Source organism: Oreochromis niloticus, linkage group LG9, assembly GCF_001858045.2.
Source record: "Oreochromis niloticus isolate F11D_XX linkage group LG9, O_niloticus_UMD_NMBU, whole genome shotgun sequence".
NCBI classification, from domain to species: Eukaryota; Metazoa; Chordata; class Actinopteri; order Cichliformes; family Cichlidae; genus Oreochromis; species Oreochromis niloticus.
Window position 1 is genome coordinate 19879758 of NC_031974.2, and position 17866 is coordinate 19897623.

The following is a 17866-nucleotide window of genomic DNA, read 5'->3' on the forward strand; positions in this document are numbered from 1 at the left end:
TTTGTTGTTGTCGTTTTTGGCTTTTTTTGGGGGGGGGGGGGGGGGGGGCATTTTGCTGTTGCACGATGCCAAGAAGCAGGCTGACCATATGGTGAATAAATATTGTGGTGAGAATCAAACAAAATTATCCCGTCCCTCGTATTTTCTTTTTGGAAGGGTGAAAGCAAATGCAGGGTTCCCTGCGCTTTGTGGGTTTGTGCACCATCGCACAGACACAAATTCATCTCTTTCAGCATTAATGATGTGTGCATCAGCAGGGCCTCTCCGGGCCCAGCGGGGCCCTGTAGACTAGCACAGCTGCCCTGGGTGCAGACCCATCACTCAGTGTCAGTGCGGCCCTCCCTGCCTTTCTGTCTGTCTGGAGAACTGTGGAACTGTGCCAGACACAGAGAGGGACTGACCAGTTGGGTAATAACTGCTACTTAACACACAACTAACAAGACATTTGCTGTATACTTTCCTTCCTTCACATATTTAACAATTTGCTCACAGTTTATTTTTATATTTTGAATATTGGACTAAACAATGTACTAGGCTCAGCTTAGCAGCTACACAGACCCCAGTCCACAGTTTTTATGAGTCTTAACTGGGTGCTCTTGCCAACATGGAGTGTTAAAGAAAGAAAAAAAAAAAAGCTGTAAAACTCTTGGCTATGCCATTATTCTAAAGGCTCTATAAGCATATTTCTCCACATATTGTCTGTGAAGGTGCAACAAGCTGGAAAGAGAAAAGACACGCAGAAAATTGCAACCAGTTTCCAAATCAGGGTGGAAAGTGTACGCAGACAGTGTGAGAGGAACAAACAGGGATGAATTCACTGCTTTTTTTTTTTTTCTCCAAAGGCCATCTTCACCACATGGCACATCTCTACAGGAAGTCACCGATCGGAGAGAGCCATTAAGTCACATAAGTGTAATTGAATACATGTAATATTGTCGCTATAAACAGAAAGTAAAATAAATGTGGACAACAGAAAAAAAATAGATAAAATAACTACACCTCTGTTTCAGATCACAATAAACACATGAGGTGCAATGAAAAGCAACTAACAGTAGGACATAACATAAGCTCACAGCATCCCTGTTTCACTTGTGCAGGATGTGCAGTAGCTCCCTGCTTTAACTACACACACACAAAAAAAGGTTCATCTACGTGACCGCTGACGTATGGAGGACAAAGCAGAATAGGAATATTTAGCCCTTCCCTCAGGGGTTCCTTCTGTACTAAAATGTTTTGCCTTCAGAGCCAGGGAGAGGATGTCACTATAGACAAGGGTTTAAAAAAAAAAAAGAGAGAGAAAAAAGATGACAATGCAGAGAGGAAGTGTTGGAGGTAGAAAGGAAGGCAGCACAGAATAAGACATCACAAAAGGGGGTGGGAGCAACAGACACTAGCAAGAATTTGAGTGTGATTTTTGCATCACCATTACATAACAGTTGGCTCTGTGAGTCACAAAACATGATGACATCATCAGCTGGTCTGATTCATACACACCTCAAGTGGGCCACTCTTTGTCTACCAGCCACTCGGCTGTTTTTTTTGGCTGTGCGATGGTAAAACATTAAGATCAGCACGTTCCTTCAAATTGAAGCAAAAGAACAAGCCCTGTTTTTTAAAAGCTTTAAGTGTCCTACCACTTACTAAAGACCCCTACTACCACATACAAAACATACACACACACACACACAAAAAAGAGGCAGGGGCGAGTACAACCAAACATGTTGATCGATTTGCCTGATGTTCTGGCTCAGAGCGCTCCTGGCTCTGCTGGCAGCCAACAAAAAAAAGAAAAAAACTGCTCTGGCTCATCCACATTATATGATGGAGTGTTGGAGGGAACATTAAATCAATTGTGCTGCTCTTTAATAAGAACACCAGTTACTGTGTATGGAACAGATCCCAAATCATAATATTTATGCTATCAGATCTGAGGTTTCTGTCAACATAAAGCCACCCGTGGAAGCTGTGTCGAACTTTAAAAGCACAACTAAGAACACAGCAACGAATTTGATTTGCAGCTGTGTCAAAGCCACTGACGTGTTTTCACTAAGGTTAGCCATGGTATAAAACTGGGCTTTATGACATTAAAAGCTGAAAGGGGAAAATTACAGAACTTCATGGGAATAAAGAAATAAAAAAAATAAAATAAACAGCTCAAATAACTAAGTATTCCTTTCACTGTTGCACTGTAGGGATCTTGACAGTTTCTGCAACAAAGTATCAAGTTTCAAAAATATTAGAGGCTGCCATTTGTACCTTGCTCCTTTATTTGCCTGATTTGTTTCACAGTTTCCTTCAGGATTGCACATTTGTCAGGTTTGACATTGAAGTTGTCGATGTCGTTGAAGTTGGCGAAGATCAGCTCGGCGAGCTCTTCAATGTATTTGTTCTCGTGCTCGCGGTTACGCTTCTCGTTGCTCCGTTTGGGACTGCAGAGACAAAAACAGAGGGGTGAGAAACTGCACTGAGGACAGCAGTAACACAACACGGGCGATACAGACTGATGGCAAAAGGTTCAAGAGAGTGGAAGTGTATCAAACAGCTCCAGGGTAGCAAAGTCCATCCATCTATAAAACTACACCAGGGTTCCAGTGTCCACACATTTTTCCTGAGTAGGGCTGAAGAGGCCTCTCATTTTGAAAGCTGCCAAATGACAGCACACTGACAGAGCAATACATCTACTGCAGCATCGAGGAGAGTCAACACTAGTGTCAATTCCTCCTTCTAGGAGCTTTCACGCTGCTAACATGGCACGAGGGTAAGCCAAGATTACATTTAGAGCCCGATTAAATAAGATTTTTAAGATTCTTGCCGACTTAAAAAGTCTTTATTTCAATACTTCACCAAATATTTTTCTCTTTCGTACACATGAAACAAATATTTCCCCCACATTGGATCTATATAGTTATTTATTTATTGTTTACGTTCTGATTTGCCAGACTCTGCTCTGTCAGCGGGTGGTTGTGTTTGTGACTGGGAGAGTGCCCTCTGGTCCACAAACTATTCAACGTCAATCGGCAAGGGTGTTTCTCTCGTCTTTTCCTTTATTAACGGTTATAAATGCAGATACCGATAGATTGGGAAATAGCTAATATAGGTCGATATTATCAGCCTGCTAATAAATCAGGTGTACTCCATTTATGTTACAATAGGTTAAAGAAAAATGTGTGCAGGAGATTGTGGACCGGACAACTTTGCAAAGTCGTTACTCATTTGTGTGGACCGACTAAAACTGGATCTGACCTTTAGTGCATGATAACTACTTTGGCCCACATTACATTTAACTGTACACAGCAAAAACTCGCAGAAATGTCAAAAACATAACTCTTAAAAGGGACCAAATACCTGGGTCCAAGAAGTTCAGCAGAACATTCTTTGCGTTTCCGTGACTCTGCCCTGGCAGGGTCAGATGAGTTTTCGCCGACTCCGCTCATCCTCAATGCATATCAGCGTCTGGAAAAAGAACACAAAGAGGCACAAAAAAAAAAAAGAGTTTTACATTTGAAAGAAATGCTTCAGCACTACAAGCTTAGGCAGCTATATAATGTGAAGAACACCCATGCTGGCCTGTATACATGCCAACATCGGAATCTGCATACAACACACGCACACTCTACAATGTGCTGGGGGCACAGGCAGATCCACTCCAGGAGAAATGAGTGAAAATGGAGCAGAGAAAGAGATTCAATCATTTCTCTCTGATGGTGGAGCTCTCCCTAGAGAGACTGAAATGAGAACACAGCACCTTGCCCACAGCACCAGACTGCACGCTCAACCATGTACCAAGAAAAACCCATTTGTTACACAAAACCAAAGCAAAGCCGGCGCACATTAAGAGCAGAGTGGGTTTACAATGACAACATGTGTTCTTTGTTTAAGTGCCTCTGAGAATGCTTCACATTAGTTTGTAAGAGTCGCTTAAAATTTAAATGCAGGAATCATATCTTGTCTGTTCTCTCTGAACTTATGGGACAGACTGTAAGATTTTAGTGAGTAAGAAATCATGTTGTGACCGTTTTGTGTTATCAGAACTGACAAGGAAGCTGAGGGCTGTTTCAGTTGCTATCTTGGCTTGAAATCGAATCCCATAAAGTTATAGTATGAATGTGCCGTGTCCATAATTTAAAGCGAGCCCAGAGCTTTCAGAGACTTTGCTGAATTTGTCTCAAAACCTACATCCCAACATGTTTTGAATGCTGTTTTTACTCCAACCCTGAAAGCAACCATAGGCTGCCACTAAATGAAAGACAATCAATTATTGATCAGAGTAATGTCTTATTAATTACCACCTGATCTGAACATCTGATGGTGCCTAATGGATTTGGGTTTCAATATAAAAGGATATCCTTCTTTATAAAAAAAAATGTATAAAAAAACAACAACATTGCGTTGGCTCATGCAACATGATTAGCTACACCTTTTTCTGCTTTCGGAGTTTGACAGAGGGAGGGAGGGGAGGTTAAAGGCAATTAAGACTAACAAACAGACAAACCTGGATTAAGAAAATGGAAAAGTCTTTCCTCACTACAGTGCCCAAGATTGGGGCATGCTGTGTTGTTCTACACTCTCAGCCACTAACCATGGAAACGGCTATGACATACACACACATGCCGCTTTACTGCTCAGCCATTACATAAGGAAGAACAGAGCAGAGAACAACACAATGTAGAGCAGAGTGGAAAGGAAAAGCTCGTCAGAAGCAGGCTAAACTAAAAAGAGAGAAAGTGACCATGCAAACTTGAGTCTGGCTCCCTCCTGGCCTGAAATGACCTACTTTAAGCTAATGGTAGGGTCTGTGCACAAATGGATGAAGCAGTCGTGATTGGCCAGAGAGACAGAGGAGAATCTGAAGGGTAAAAGACATTCTGTTGACAAGCGACTTGAGCACTGTTGTTGGCCTGTACAGTGAATGAACAGAGCATGATACACAAACGTCACTGTGCATGTGCCCTTGTGTTACGCTCTTTCAAATGCCATTAGGGTGCTTTCATGCCGAGGCACTGTGCTGTTCACTGAACGTATAACAGTCTCTAAAAGGAGAGGTTACAACTTTTATTAATGACAACGGAAACAGGCAATTAAACCCTAATAGCTAAGTGGCACTCTCTGCTCCGATTGGTTGTGCCCTGGCTTTCAGGCACAAGTTACCATGGGAATTCTAGACCTGATTGGCTCCACCAGTCCCGGGAGGCCAGATATGATTGGTTGCTTCCGTCTCCTTGACATGGCAGTAATGATGGGTCATTGTACGTTGAGACAAATAAGAGAGACTGGAAGTAGAAGGCACGTCTCAATGACACCAATACAGACAGCCAGACAGCCTGGCAAGCAGGCTGGTAGGCCATTTTTGTTGCTGGGGGAGGGCTCTGATCTCCACATGGGCAAACTAGGAAAGGATTTCTAATCCTGGAGAATGCGCTGGATCCCAGGGCAGCTATAAACAGCTGGGCACTGGTGTTAGTACTTACTATACGGGAGCTAAGATTTGACTTAATTATCAACATCGCCCCCTCGGGAAGAGCTCCTCAAAGCTTAAATGTTCTTGGACACAGTAGGTGTGAAGGAAGCGAATGGTGGCATGCTCCCCAAGTGTGTCTGTGGCACGATAAATTGTTATCCCCATCCCCCAGACCTGAAGTGATGTACACAATTATGATGACAGAGATCTCAGAGGTAACACAGAACATCACAGTTATAGTTCCAAATGCAGGGATGGCTATGCCTCACGACTCTGCCGTGATCCTTACCGACTTCCCATATGCATATGCTTTATTCAATTAAAAAAAATAAAATAAAATAAATTAATAAATAAATAAATAAATAAATAATTTAACACCATACTTGCATTTTGCTTGTAGCAGACTAGGTAGTAGCACGAAGGGAGAAGTGCAATTCAAAACAATTTAATTGGACTAAATTATATTTTAATGCAGGCTATGTTAAACTCTGCAATAACAGGGCTGATGAGACTCAACACAGATTAATGACTGCATAAGAGAGTAACCTCATTATGTAGGGGAGTGATTGGCATATTCTGGAAGGCATCTATCAAATGTTCAGTTCATCAAGCTGTCAGCTCATTTAGTTCATTAGTGCTGTAAGTTTAGACATATGGTCCATCAGTCATTACAAGCTACCTTATGTTAGTCATACACAGTGTGACATCTGTGTAAGACCAAGCAGGGTTTGCCAAGATTCGCACAGTCACAATAAAAGAGAGCCGGGCCACTTCTAAACAAATATTCTTCACAAGCCAAAAGAGCTACAGAACTGACGGATAGTACCTCAGCTGGTCATACCACATGTCCACTGGAGTAAGAAAGTGAAATTGAAAAGAGAAGTGTGCACATACACTAAATTTTGGTCTCTCCATGAACTCTTCCTACGCAATTAGGAGTTGCACAATCAAATTAGCACACATGTACATGTTTTTAACTATATTGTATATTATGATCGTAGTGAAAAATCAATAAATAAAATACAGAATAGTCTTGTGGTATTTTACATGGCAATACTGTGACAATACACAGAGAACAAATATTGATATTTCATTAAATAAATTAAAATGGTATAGGAATAGTAGCAACAAGAGGGCTCATCGAGATGTGTTGACTAAATTTGCAATCGCGAGGCAACGATTGCACAGGTTGCCTGGTAGGAGTCAATCTTTCTGCAAAGGCATGACTTGGACTGACCGCCACTGCACTCAGAGATGGCCGCAGGTTTGCAAATAATACTGATTTATAAATGTAGACTCAACTGGATGCTGGCTGTATACTGGTCATATTCCTATAGAATGGAAAGGCTGATGAGCACAAATGTAATAATTAAATGTGAATTCCTGTATGTAGACAGCAACTGATATGTGTTTTTGATGGTTTATCACAGTTAATTACTGTATTATCAGATATAGTTCCAAGTTGCATGTAATTGCCAACTTGACCCCATTCAGTTGCAGATTGATAGCAGACCAACTCCATGTTACGTTAACATTTATGGCAGGTTTTAGTTCTGCTATTGTATGCTTGACAAGCATTTTACAGGGAAAAACATTTCTAAAAAAAGGTGCTAAATCACAATGTTATTACAATACTCAGCATATGACAAAATATTAAAAACTGGAATAATATCGTACACTGGGGCTTTCTGGTGATTCCCACATCTAATTATGACGTCATTATGTTGCCTAGTGGCCACCTACCAATGGGTTAAAGCCATCTATTTGTAGTTTATGTACCTATAGCACTTTATAATGGTTCATAACAATAAGACATAATCTACATCTCAAAAATAAAAAAATGCTTAGCTATATAATGTCATTTTATGCTTTTTTTGTTGTTGTTCTTGACATTTGTCAACTATAAGGCATGAATCATAATCAAAATTAGATTATGAAATCCTCTTTAACATATCAGTATACACTGGATTAAACAACCTTTTATACCGATTTTTCATTATACACTTCATGTATAATTTCTTTCACTTTTCTCAATGTGATTAACTATAACAGTTTTCAAACAGGCCAAACAATACTGCATCATGGGGAGTGTAGTAGTAACTATGATAGAAAGCAAGTCACTTTTGTTTGTTTGTTTGTTTTTTATATCACGAGGAAGACCATGCAACCATGACAAACATTAGCCAGACTGTAAGAGGCTATCTGGAATCAATTTGTTTAAAAGGGGGATGTCTTTTACATACTTTACAGCTGGCTGTAGCGGGCTGGGAGGAGAGCGAGAGGAAAAAAAAAAAAATCAATGGGAAAGTACAATTCCATATACCATGAAAATGCAGCCATTCCTGTTCTACACTTTTTTCCTCCTCAAGGGCACATGCAGTAGTTGCTGCACGTGTTGTGGTCTAGTGTCTTTCACAAACACTCTGGCAGGCGTGTGGTCGCCTGCACACAGCCTTGCATGTACCATCTGATTACAAAAAGTCACTCGTACACAAGCGGGCCATCACACACTGGACATGGAAACTATAATGCCTGCATAATAATGCGCTTGGAAATTATCCTGTGGTCACTGAGGTCCTCTAACACATGTTTCCATGCAGATTTTCCACAACTTGAAAGCTGTTAGGTCTCAGCTCATGTAAGTGCAGTAAACACTTACCCACTGCCCCAAATTGACACTTCATTACAGTTTTACATCTTTAGCGCATCGGTGTGACTGATTCACAAGGCTGAATTAAAGGTCAGGTAATTAAACCTCCGTAACAGCCACAACACTACCATAGCAACACAACATTAATGACTTCCGAATAAAAGTATCCGATCCGTTTTAATCAGAATGATTGATTTTGTCAGAACTTAGACAGAAATGCAAATATGTAATGCTTTGGAGCGTCTTAAAACACCAAAGTGTAAATAAAAACAAACCAAAAAACAAATGCAAGCAAAAAGCTGGAGAAATCAATTGACTTTGAAAGTACTCTGTGCACTTGATGGGGGTGCTAATAGGTGAGTGTCATTGCTTATATCTTAGGTGTCACCCAAGTGCAGACTCTCCACAACGGAGCTGGAGCCAACCAGTCTGGCGAGGATGGACTGAAGAGACAACGAGGGGCTGCTGCTAAGGTTGCCTTTGCTGCTTGAGGCAACCATCTTTCCTCTGATCAAACTCAGCTGCTTCAACCTTTACATGACATACACTATTAGATGCAATGAGCACAAAGCACAAAATAGAACTTATCTGCATCTGTGAGGAGAGAATGGCACAATACAAAACACTTCACTTAAAGAATACACAGAACCAGAGGAATTTGCTCTGCAGCTATTCAGCTGGGAAATGGTAAGATGGATAGATTAATGTGCAGCATCTCCACCATTATGGGGTAATATATGAGACATTTTTTGAACTTTCATTTATGCACACAAAGAGGCTGGGAAAGAGCATTTTAATTCAGATAGGATTTTGTAAACATTTACGACACCCTGATGTAGGGCTGGGCGATATATCGAGTTTTTAAATATATCGATATATTTTTATACGAGATATGACACGTGACAATATCGTTTCTATCGATACATAACGTTACTCTGCCTCGCCTCCCTCCTTCACTGAACACAACTCCCCCTTCCCCATTGCTTCACCTGCAGGCAACGACAAGATGGACACGGCAGCTATCATGGAGGTAAAAAGAAAAAATTTGGAGATTACGATTTTAGTGCTGTCAGCGTTAATCTCGTTAAAATGACGTTAACGCTGTAACTGCATTAACGTGGCAAATCTCCGTTAACGAGTCAGCAGGGATCGCCCCGTGCGTGAGGCTGGACCGCGTCAACGCGTTAATGAGCTAACCGCGTTAATACCTACTGTGCTTCAACGTAATATTACCATATTGTGTGTGTATAAGGACCACAAATGGCACCTGTTAAGAGACTTGGTTACGAAGCGGATTTCAAACTCAAGGCTGTCAGTCATGCAGTAGAACTTGGAACAGAGCAGCTGCGAAATCTGTCTTTGTTATTATGGTCAGCGTATTTTAGTTTACATTTTGACTGCACAATTGCGAGCTTTTTGTTATGCACAAAAACAACATTGTTTTATTTTATTTATGGAGCATTATTATTTAATAAATGCTGATAATTTATTAATTTTTTCATGTAGATCTACGCTGTATGATAATAAAAGTGCCTGTGTGAGATTTGGGACACAGCTTTGACTAAGAACTCTCTTTTTGTTCTTAATTTGTGGCTTAAAAAAATAAATAAAAAAATCGTATATCGCCATCCAACTAAAGAATATCGAGATATGAATTTTGGGCCATATCGCCCAGCCCTACCCTGATGTTTTCAGCTGTATTTCCAAACCGTTAACAATGCAACTGTTTCTGCTACCTTAAATGGGTTTGTAATACTCTTAACAGCATACAGCTCATAGAACCAGGCTTAATGCGTGTCACCAAAGGGGGCCTTTAAAAAACACTGAATCACCCATTCTAGTCATACTATAATGATGGGGGAAAGGGATGCAACGTAGGGGGGAGGGGGAGACTGTGTCTGATTGCCAAGAGGAGAGGGCATGTGCCAGTGTGCCATTCCTGTAATCATGTGGGTTAGCAGGGCTTTGATTATAGAGACACACCCAGTGATTCTGGAGCTCAGAGAGAGCTGGGCATGACTATGCATCAAACTGCATCAAAAGCTACTGGGGAATCGTTTGAAGTCTCCTGCACTATAATAATGAGAGCCCTTCCAGAAAGTGCAAAGCCTCTGTGGGGCACTGAACATTGTCTCGCTGGTGTGTAATCTCTCCTCAGTTGGCTCCTTGGTTCAACAGGCCCCCCGAGAGAGAAACGGAGAGCAAGAGTGCACCAATAAAGACTGCTTCTGGAGCGCTGCAACATGGTCCATTTATTTCCCACAAACTGAAGGGGAAATAGTGAAAGGGGAGGGGCACACAGAACTCGTGGCTTCTCATTTTATGCTCTCGATATTTGCGATGGGTGAAAAGATGTGCAGAGAGCGCCAAAACACACAGAAACATGACGGGATCATGTAAGATGGTATTAAAGACAAACACGTTTTTAAAAACAATATAAATATCAGCAGAATACCCAGTGGGGTGGGGTCTGAAGTGAACTCTGGCCTTGCTGACAGCTGCTATTACCTTAAACCAGATGTTGTGATATTAGGCTTGGGTTGAGAAAGAGGCAAAAAGAGATGGAGGGGATGTATGTGGTGACTGATTTAGTGTTTCGGAGCTATGACAAAGGCGCTTGAGTGATGGGTATTTCCCTGTAGACATATTCCATGTAGAGGAATCAATGGTGAACTGTGATTACAAGAATTCAGAGTCAGTAAATGAACAGAGGGGACAGCTACAGAGCACGTTTTGTTTTGGCTTTTCTTTTTTTTTTCATTTAAGAGAAGGTTTGCAGAGTGTAATGGCTTGTGTTTAGTGGTTCAAATGAGTGGTTCAAATTCGCAACTAAGGTTAACTTTCAGTTCTCTCCTCAAAAACATAATCACTTACCCACCTACACGCTTACCATGACATTTAAACAACCATTGTTATCCGGGTTAGCCAGTAAACAAAGTAAATTCTTTATTCAAATTACATGTGTCCAAAAAGTTAGACACAAACACACAAACAGACCACTGCTGATTAAATCAACAGAGAGGTATGATATTTGCCTGCTACCAAGTCCCACTCAAGCATTTGTCCACTCTAGAATCACTGCAAGGTAATGGCTCTAAAGTGCCCGAGTGCAACCAAGAGCCCGGTCCCCATTTACTGAAAGCTGATCACGCTCATCAATCTTTAACGCTGGCAGTCACTTCAGGATGTCGCAGGATGCGAAGCAGAGGTCTGTCGGTATAATAAGCACAGAGTGCTGGCCTCTGGCTGTCCGAGAAACACACAAGATTGGTCGGATAGGTGAAGTGAAGTGTCAGCTATCGAGGGATGGCGAAATTGATTAACTGGTATAAGTAAGCGACTCCCCACAACAATCCAGTCAACAATTCATCTGTGGCTGACAGCAATGCCAGAAAGGAGATTCAGATATCACTACAGAAATCAGATTATGGAAGAAGGTGAAATGTAGGGAAACTATGAGCTGATCTTTGAAGTATCAATTGCTTGATTAGTACTGCAATATACAGCTGCAAGTAAATAGAGGAATTACCACAGTTTCCACAAAGGTCAATAAAAATGTAGCCTGATCTTCATCTAAACCACAACTGTAGAAATGCACTGATGAAAGTCCTGAAAGTGAGTAAATCTCTGTTTTAATGAATCCCCCAAGAGTCAGGTGTTCCAATCAAGGAGATGCTACTGAAAGTGTGACTTGCAGAAGGTTCCCCTCCCTATAGATAAAGCCATTTTTTATGTCATATCTTAAGATTGAGGCATAATTCCCACCAACCACTCAGAATTTTCAAATGATGTCAGAGGAAGTGGCATAAAATTAAGGAAAGGTTAGAAAAGCATTTCTAATTACTTTGGCATTCATGAAGTAAAAAAGACACTAAGAATGTCTACAAATCATTGTAGTCATCCTCGTCATAGGAGTGGAACAAGTTTAAAAACAATAAAATTCTGGTTTTTCAGGCCAAATTGAAGAGTACTGACCTTAACTGAAATAAGATGCTTTGGATAGACAGAAAGGTCTATTCAATAAAAAAAAACAAAAAACAAAACAAAACCCCAAACAAACAACAACAACAACAACAACAAAAAAACACTCAAATACTCGAGTATAAAAGGAACAGGAACAGTTTAAAATTCCTCCTCATAATTGTGCAATAAGTATCTGCAGGAAAGGAGTGTCTTTGTTACTAAAGATAGAGTTTCATGTTAATAGTTTAGTCTGATTGTGTGTCTAAAACTATGACTTGGATGTAGATGAGAACAAAACAGAGCACTCCAAACAGTTCAAACTTAATCTTGCAACTGTGTTGTGCGATGCTAAGAACTCCATACCACTCTTTTTTTTTTTTAACATTCACTGTGCCACTGTGGATCAGCACGTGGCAGCACATTGAATCGACACAGACAAAGTTAAACAAGTGCAGGCTGCATCAAAAATACAACAAAACTTAGCACATGAAGAAGAAAATCCAGTTTTAGCAACAGCAACCAAAATCATGCCATCTTATGCAAACTATTATGATGATAAATCCCCTCAGAAAATGGTGTAAAAACAGTGAGCAATACAACAATCTCAGGCAGCCCCCAACTGAAATGTAACCTTAAAATAACAGAAACTTGCAGCAGTAGTAGTAGTCGTAGTACTGGTTCCAAGAGTAAAACCTTCTCCCCCCCCCAAACACAAAATGGATGAACACTGCAGACCAACGGGACAAATTAAAACAGGTCTCTCATCTGCAAGAACAGCTGAATCTGGACACTGTTTAAACACAAAGAAAGGGGTCAGGCAAGAGCTGTGGTGAAATCAGGGGGAGAGGGTTAAGAAGGCCTCCATCTCCCAGTAATATTTGCATCAGGCAGACTGATCCCTCCAAAGGGAGCTCTAACCTGTAAGCAAAATCTTCACTGTGTAGCCGCTCTTTTCTTAAAACTACAAAACTGACCTAAGAAGCTGGAGATAATAGAACGCATGAACAAGGTGCTGAAGAACACATGCAAGATTGTTTTCAGACAAGCTTTAAGACGAATCTAAACTTCCCCCCCTATAACTTATTTAGGATTTTTTTTTAAAAAAGAAAGAAAAAAAGGTTCGAGCCTTGCATCATCAGTACGTTTGGTCTTTCTGTGTTTGGAGAGGAGTGCTTATTTGCCATGTTACACAGCAGAGTTGCGTAAAACAAGAATTGGCTTTGGCTTTGCTTCTCACCTTGGCTTCAGTCCAGAGAGTCCCTCAGGCCATTGCTGCAAGACGTTAATGCTAGGAAACCTTTATGCATCATCCACTTCTCCCTGATGAAAGAAATAACAGCAGAATTGGGCTCCACAGTCCACAGTGTGAATCAGCACAACTCAGGACAAAAATAAATACAATCTGTAACTGTGGTATATTAGAACATGTTCTAAGACAATAATGCAACATCTGCATGTTGTAAAGTAAAGACATATCACGAAGCAGAAAGCCTGGCCTTTTTTTCTTGCAACTGTAGCATTAACAGTTTACATTAAGTTAGTGTGAAACTGCAAGTTAGTCGTCTGCAGTCTTATCATATCCTTGGGGATCGCGAAGCCTATTACATCGTGGAAGACAGTGAGCACCTTTTTAATCATGGCATACAATTAATTAGATCCAGAAAAAAAAAAGGTTTCAATTTTAAATGATATTCCCACTTGGGTAATTATAAAATGCAATGGTAACTTTAAAAAGGACTCTGCCAAGTTATTTGGCTACACTGGGGGGGAAAAAAAAGTCAATGAAAGGCTTCAGTAGCCTCACGCAGCCGTCGTTCTTCATGAAGGTGCCAAGTGAGTCAGCTGAAGGAATTCACTCACGTGATGTCATGTGCTGACATAAGAGTAAACTGATTCCTCTCGTGAACGCTGCACAACTGCACGGCTAGAAGCCATGTGGAAAGGTGATATTCGGCTTTCTCAACTGCTGCACACGACACACTTCAATACCTGGCATCTAAGAGGAGTCAGGGAAGGGTTACCGAATACTTTAAAGACAAAAATAAATTAACAATTACTGTCAATCTGCACGAATTAGCTCACATGTCTGGAAAAAAGTGCTACAGTCAATTTCATTTTAAGAAAAATGTCTGTATTACTGTATTTATCAGCTCCACCTTTCATTTCCTCTTTCCTGGAGGGCTTTTAGTTTTCATCCTCTGGAGGAATTTTCACTAATGCGGTCGCATGCGCACTCACAACAAACCCTTGATCTGCGGGCTGAGTGTGAAAACACAATAGAGTTGCTTTAACAATAATATTCTGTACATGCTCAACTGGATCAATACATGTCAGATGCTATAATCAAAAATAAAATGGATCTCACAGATCTATTGTTTGGATCATGAGGAGTTATTGTTATGATGCACCACAGGGGGGGAAAAAAGGGTGGGTTACGAGTAATGCTGAAGCATCCTTCCCATTACGTCACTTTAACTGGCAGGTAGCATCTCTCCAATCTCATCTAACAATATTAATAGTTCCTGTGACATAGGGAACCCGGTGGTGACATTACCGGTGTCATCACAGACTAGGATCAAGAGTCATAGCAGAAATATGCAAGACACAAGCATACATATCATGTAATTAAAACTGAGCAGAGCTGCCACTAAGAAAAAGTCGGTGTCCCTTTAGATCCATGGAACCTTCATGTTGTAATTGCAACAAAAAAAAAAAAAGAAGAAGAAAGAAACAACCCCCCCCCCATACAACACTGTCAAGCCAAGCTACCACTGTGCTTAGGCTGCAACATTAACTGAGTTATGTACTAACATTTATCCAGTAAGACACACACACACACACACACTAATAAAAAGGCCACAAAACCTCAGTACTACAAGTCAAAGTTGCAGACTCACTAACAGTGCTGGTCACACAAACCTCGAAACCTGTCACTGCGCTCTGTATGGTCTCAGTCCAACCATCTGTTGGCATTTAGAAAGAGGTCAAAGATCATGAGGTCAGAAGTTCAGGTTCCCCTTAAACAGACTTCAGCCAATTAAACAGTTAACTGATAAAAGACAGTTTCATTATATGCAGCAAAACCCCCTATTATCCTTAACATGAGAAAACATAATTTCCCCTAGGGATCAATAAAGTATTATGATTCTGAAAACAAAATCCCAGCTGAATCAAAGTGAAAGAAAATCGTTTGTGAACAGAAGCTATGAGTGAACTATGAACTACTATTTTAATAGCGTTTACTTCCAGGTTTACACAGCTATAAGGTGGAATCAACTGTGTGTGTGTGTGTGTGTGTGTGTGTGTGTGTGTGTGTGTGTGTGTGTGTGACTTGCACTCCACTCTCTGATATGACACCTAAAGATCCACTAAAGATTTGCTAAAGATCCACTCTCATCAGAAACCACATCAGATGGAGAGCTGATGCTGCTATGTGGATCTCACCAAATCAGGGACTAGCATCACCCACTACATTTTTAGTTAGTGAAGTTGGGAGTTGGGAGAACACACTGGAAGAGGGACTTACTAGACAGGCAGCATGTTACCGCTGTGTTATATCCTGGCATTAGTTTGCTCTGCTGTGATGCATACTCTGCCACAGGCTCTTCAGATATGCTATTCAAGACCTAATCAGCATTTTTAAGGAGCCAGTTATGGTGTACTTTACATTTGGCTTGTAGTGCTCATTACCCATGTAGATAAGTGCGGTGCTAATTGACAAGATAAGATAAGACGAGATAAGATTCCCTTTATTAGTCCTACAGTTGGGAAATCATTACGGCAGAAAAATGAAGAGAGCAGGAATAAAATAAATAGATGTTGTATCAATATAGGGACAACAGATATCAATACTCTAGCGAGGGGGTTCATCTCACACACCACATCCCTGAGATAATATTGGTCGAGCAAACTAATGGTGCCGACATGAGTAAAAATAGGACAGTAACTTTCTTGCGTCTTTCACAAAGAAATAAATAAAATAAAATACAAACTGGTTGCTAGTGATTGTATTGAATTTTTTTTTAACATTTTACCACAACTGAAACCAGTTACTATTGTGGTAACTAGGTTGCCCAAAGGCTGTCACACACTCACGACCAGTTGTGACCGCAAGGCGATTGCACAGGTTGCCTGATAGGACGCAACTTTTCTGCACACAATTCCTCTCTAATTTATAAATTTAGATTTGAGTTAGTTGGTCACCAGGTAGAACAGGAAGGGCGTTAAGCACAAATGTAATAGGTGAATGTGAATTTCTGTCTATGCACACAGCAACAGATATATGATTATCGACAACTTGTCACAGTTAATTTCTGTACTATCAGAAACAGATTGCATGTAATTGCCAACTTGATCCCATTTAATTGCAGACTGACAGCAGTCTGACTCTGTCTTATGGTAACATTTATAACAGGTTTTAGTGACCATAATGCTTTTTTCAGCAAAAAAAAGTATCATAAGTATCATGATAATATTGTATTGTTGAACCTTAACAGCAAGACAGACTACAGAACATTGCACAGTTTGAAAACTATTGTACTCTGAGATATATCAGACCCCAGACAAGCCTTAGTTCATAGCGTTAGTTTGTAGGAACCAGGTCATGATTCCTGGAAAGACATTGCTGTTAAGTGACAAATATATTTTTTTGGCACACTGAGTACCACAAGGCAAGAGCCATCAAGTTCCATTATACTCAACAGAGGGCAGAAATTTCTAAAGCCAAAACTGGGTACCTCACACCAAAGCAATCTTGACGGGTAACATTTTTGCTCTGGTTGATGCTGTTATCTAAAGCCAAAACTTAGTAGTTGCAATCCCTTACTGCTTCGAGAGGTTGGTGAGGTGTTCATTTTGAGTCAAAGACTTTGTCATCGAGGCTGGGCTAAACAATGCTAAAAAGCCAGCTAATCAGGTTTTCATTGGACAAAGGGTAGATAGTTCATGACCATAAGAGCCAGGTCACACAAGGGCTAACCACCAATGGAGCTACAGCTATGTGCCTTCTGAATGGGGCACTAATGGTCATCAATTTAATTAAAAAAAAAAAAAAATGGTTGATGCCTATCCTCATGGGAATACCTGGCCTTTAAGCCATTGTGAAGTCAAGATATGGTCAAGATGTTGTGGTAAAAAGGGCACACAAAGGAGAAACTGCAAGGTGTAGGAAATCACCATCACAATCAGTTGAACAGCATTTTGCCAAACTGAGATTTCCTACGCTCTTGAGTAGCGGTGATGATGACGCTGATGGCGAGTGCTAGCTAAACAAAATCAGCCTGAGGTGTTGGGTTGAGATCTAGTGACGGCGAATGCAAACAAACAGCATTCACATTATTCACATACTTATTTAAACACCGAGTCCCCCTCATATCTTATGAAGTGGGACATTGTCACCATTGAATACCATTCTTATCAGGAAATAAATGTGTCATCGTAAGATGACGATAATCACTCAGAACAACTTGTACAGATTTGCATTTACTGCTACAAAGAATACAAGCAGCAAGCACAAAAAGGGAGAGAAGGAAAGAACCTGCTATCTAAACTATTTGACTAAAAATTCAGTGATTTTTAATCCAGTGATCAGTGAGATCAGCATATACAGAGATATGTTCATTAATAATTCAAAAGACTGGTGCAGATGAAGCCCTGTATTTGGTGCCCTTACATATGTTGCTCAAATAGCAACAGCTAGCACCTTCAACTGTGACCTCAGTGGCAGTAAACGCAAATGTATAACGACCATAATGAAACTGATAACGTGTGACGTAAAAGGTGAGTCACAGTGACAA

The 17866-nt window shown here is 40.5% G+C and overlaps 1 protein-coding gene across 9 annotated transcripts in view; it reads right to left on the bottom strand.

Annotated features, from left to right (window-relative positions):
• Nucleotides 1-17866, bottom strand: part of ncoa2 (nuclear receptor coactivator 2) — a 56578-nt gene that overhangs the window by 27254 nt on the left and 11458 nt on the right. For 8 of the 9 annotated variants that reach the window (XM_013268328.3, XM_013268332.3, XM_013268334.3 and 5 more), the window contains exons 2-4: nucleotides 13309-13391; nucleotides 3346-3453; nucleotides 2257-2429 (exon numbers count right to left, since the gene is read on the bottom strand). In XM_013268328.3, the coding sequence (XP_013123782.1) occupies nucleotides 2257-2429; nucleotides 3346-3434 (262 nt within the window). In that variant the 5' untranslated portion in view covers nucleotides 3435-3453; nucleotides 13309-13391. The remainder of the gene's footprint in view (nucleotides 1-2256; nucleotides 2430-3345; nucleotides 3454-13308; nucleotides 13392-17866) is intronic. The other variant, XM_013268330.3, reaches the window with a different exon arrangement.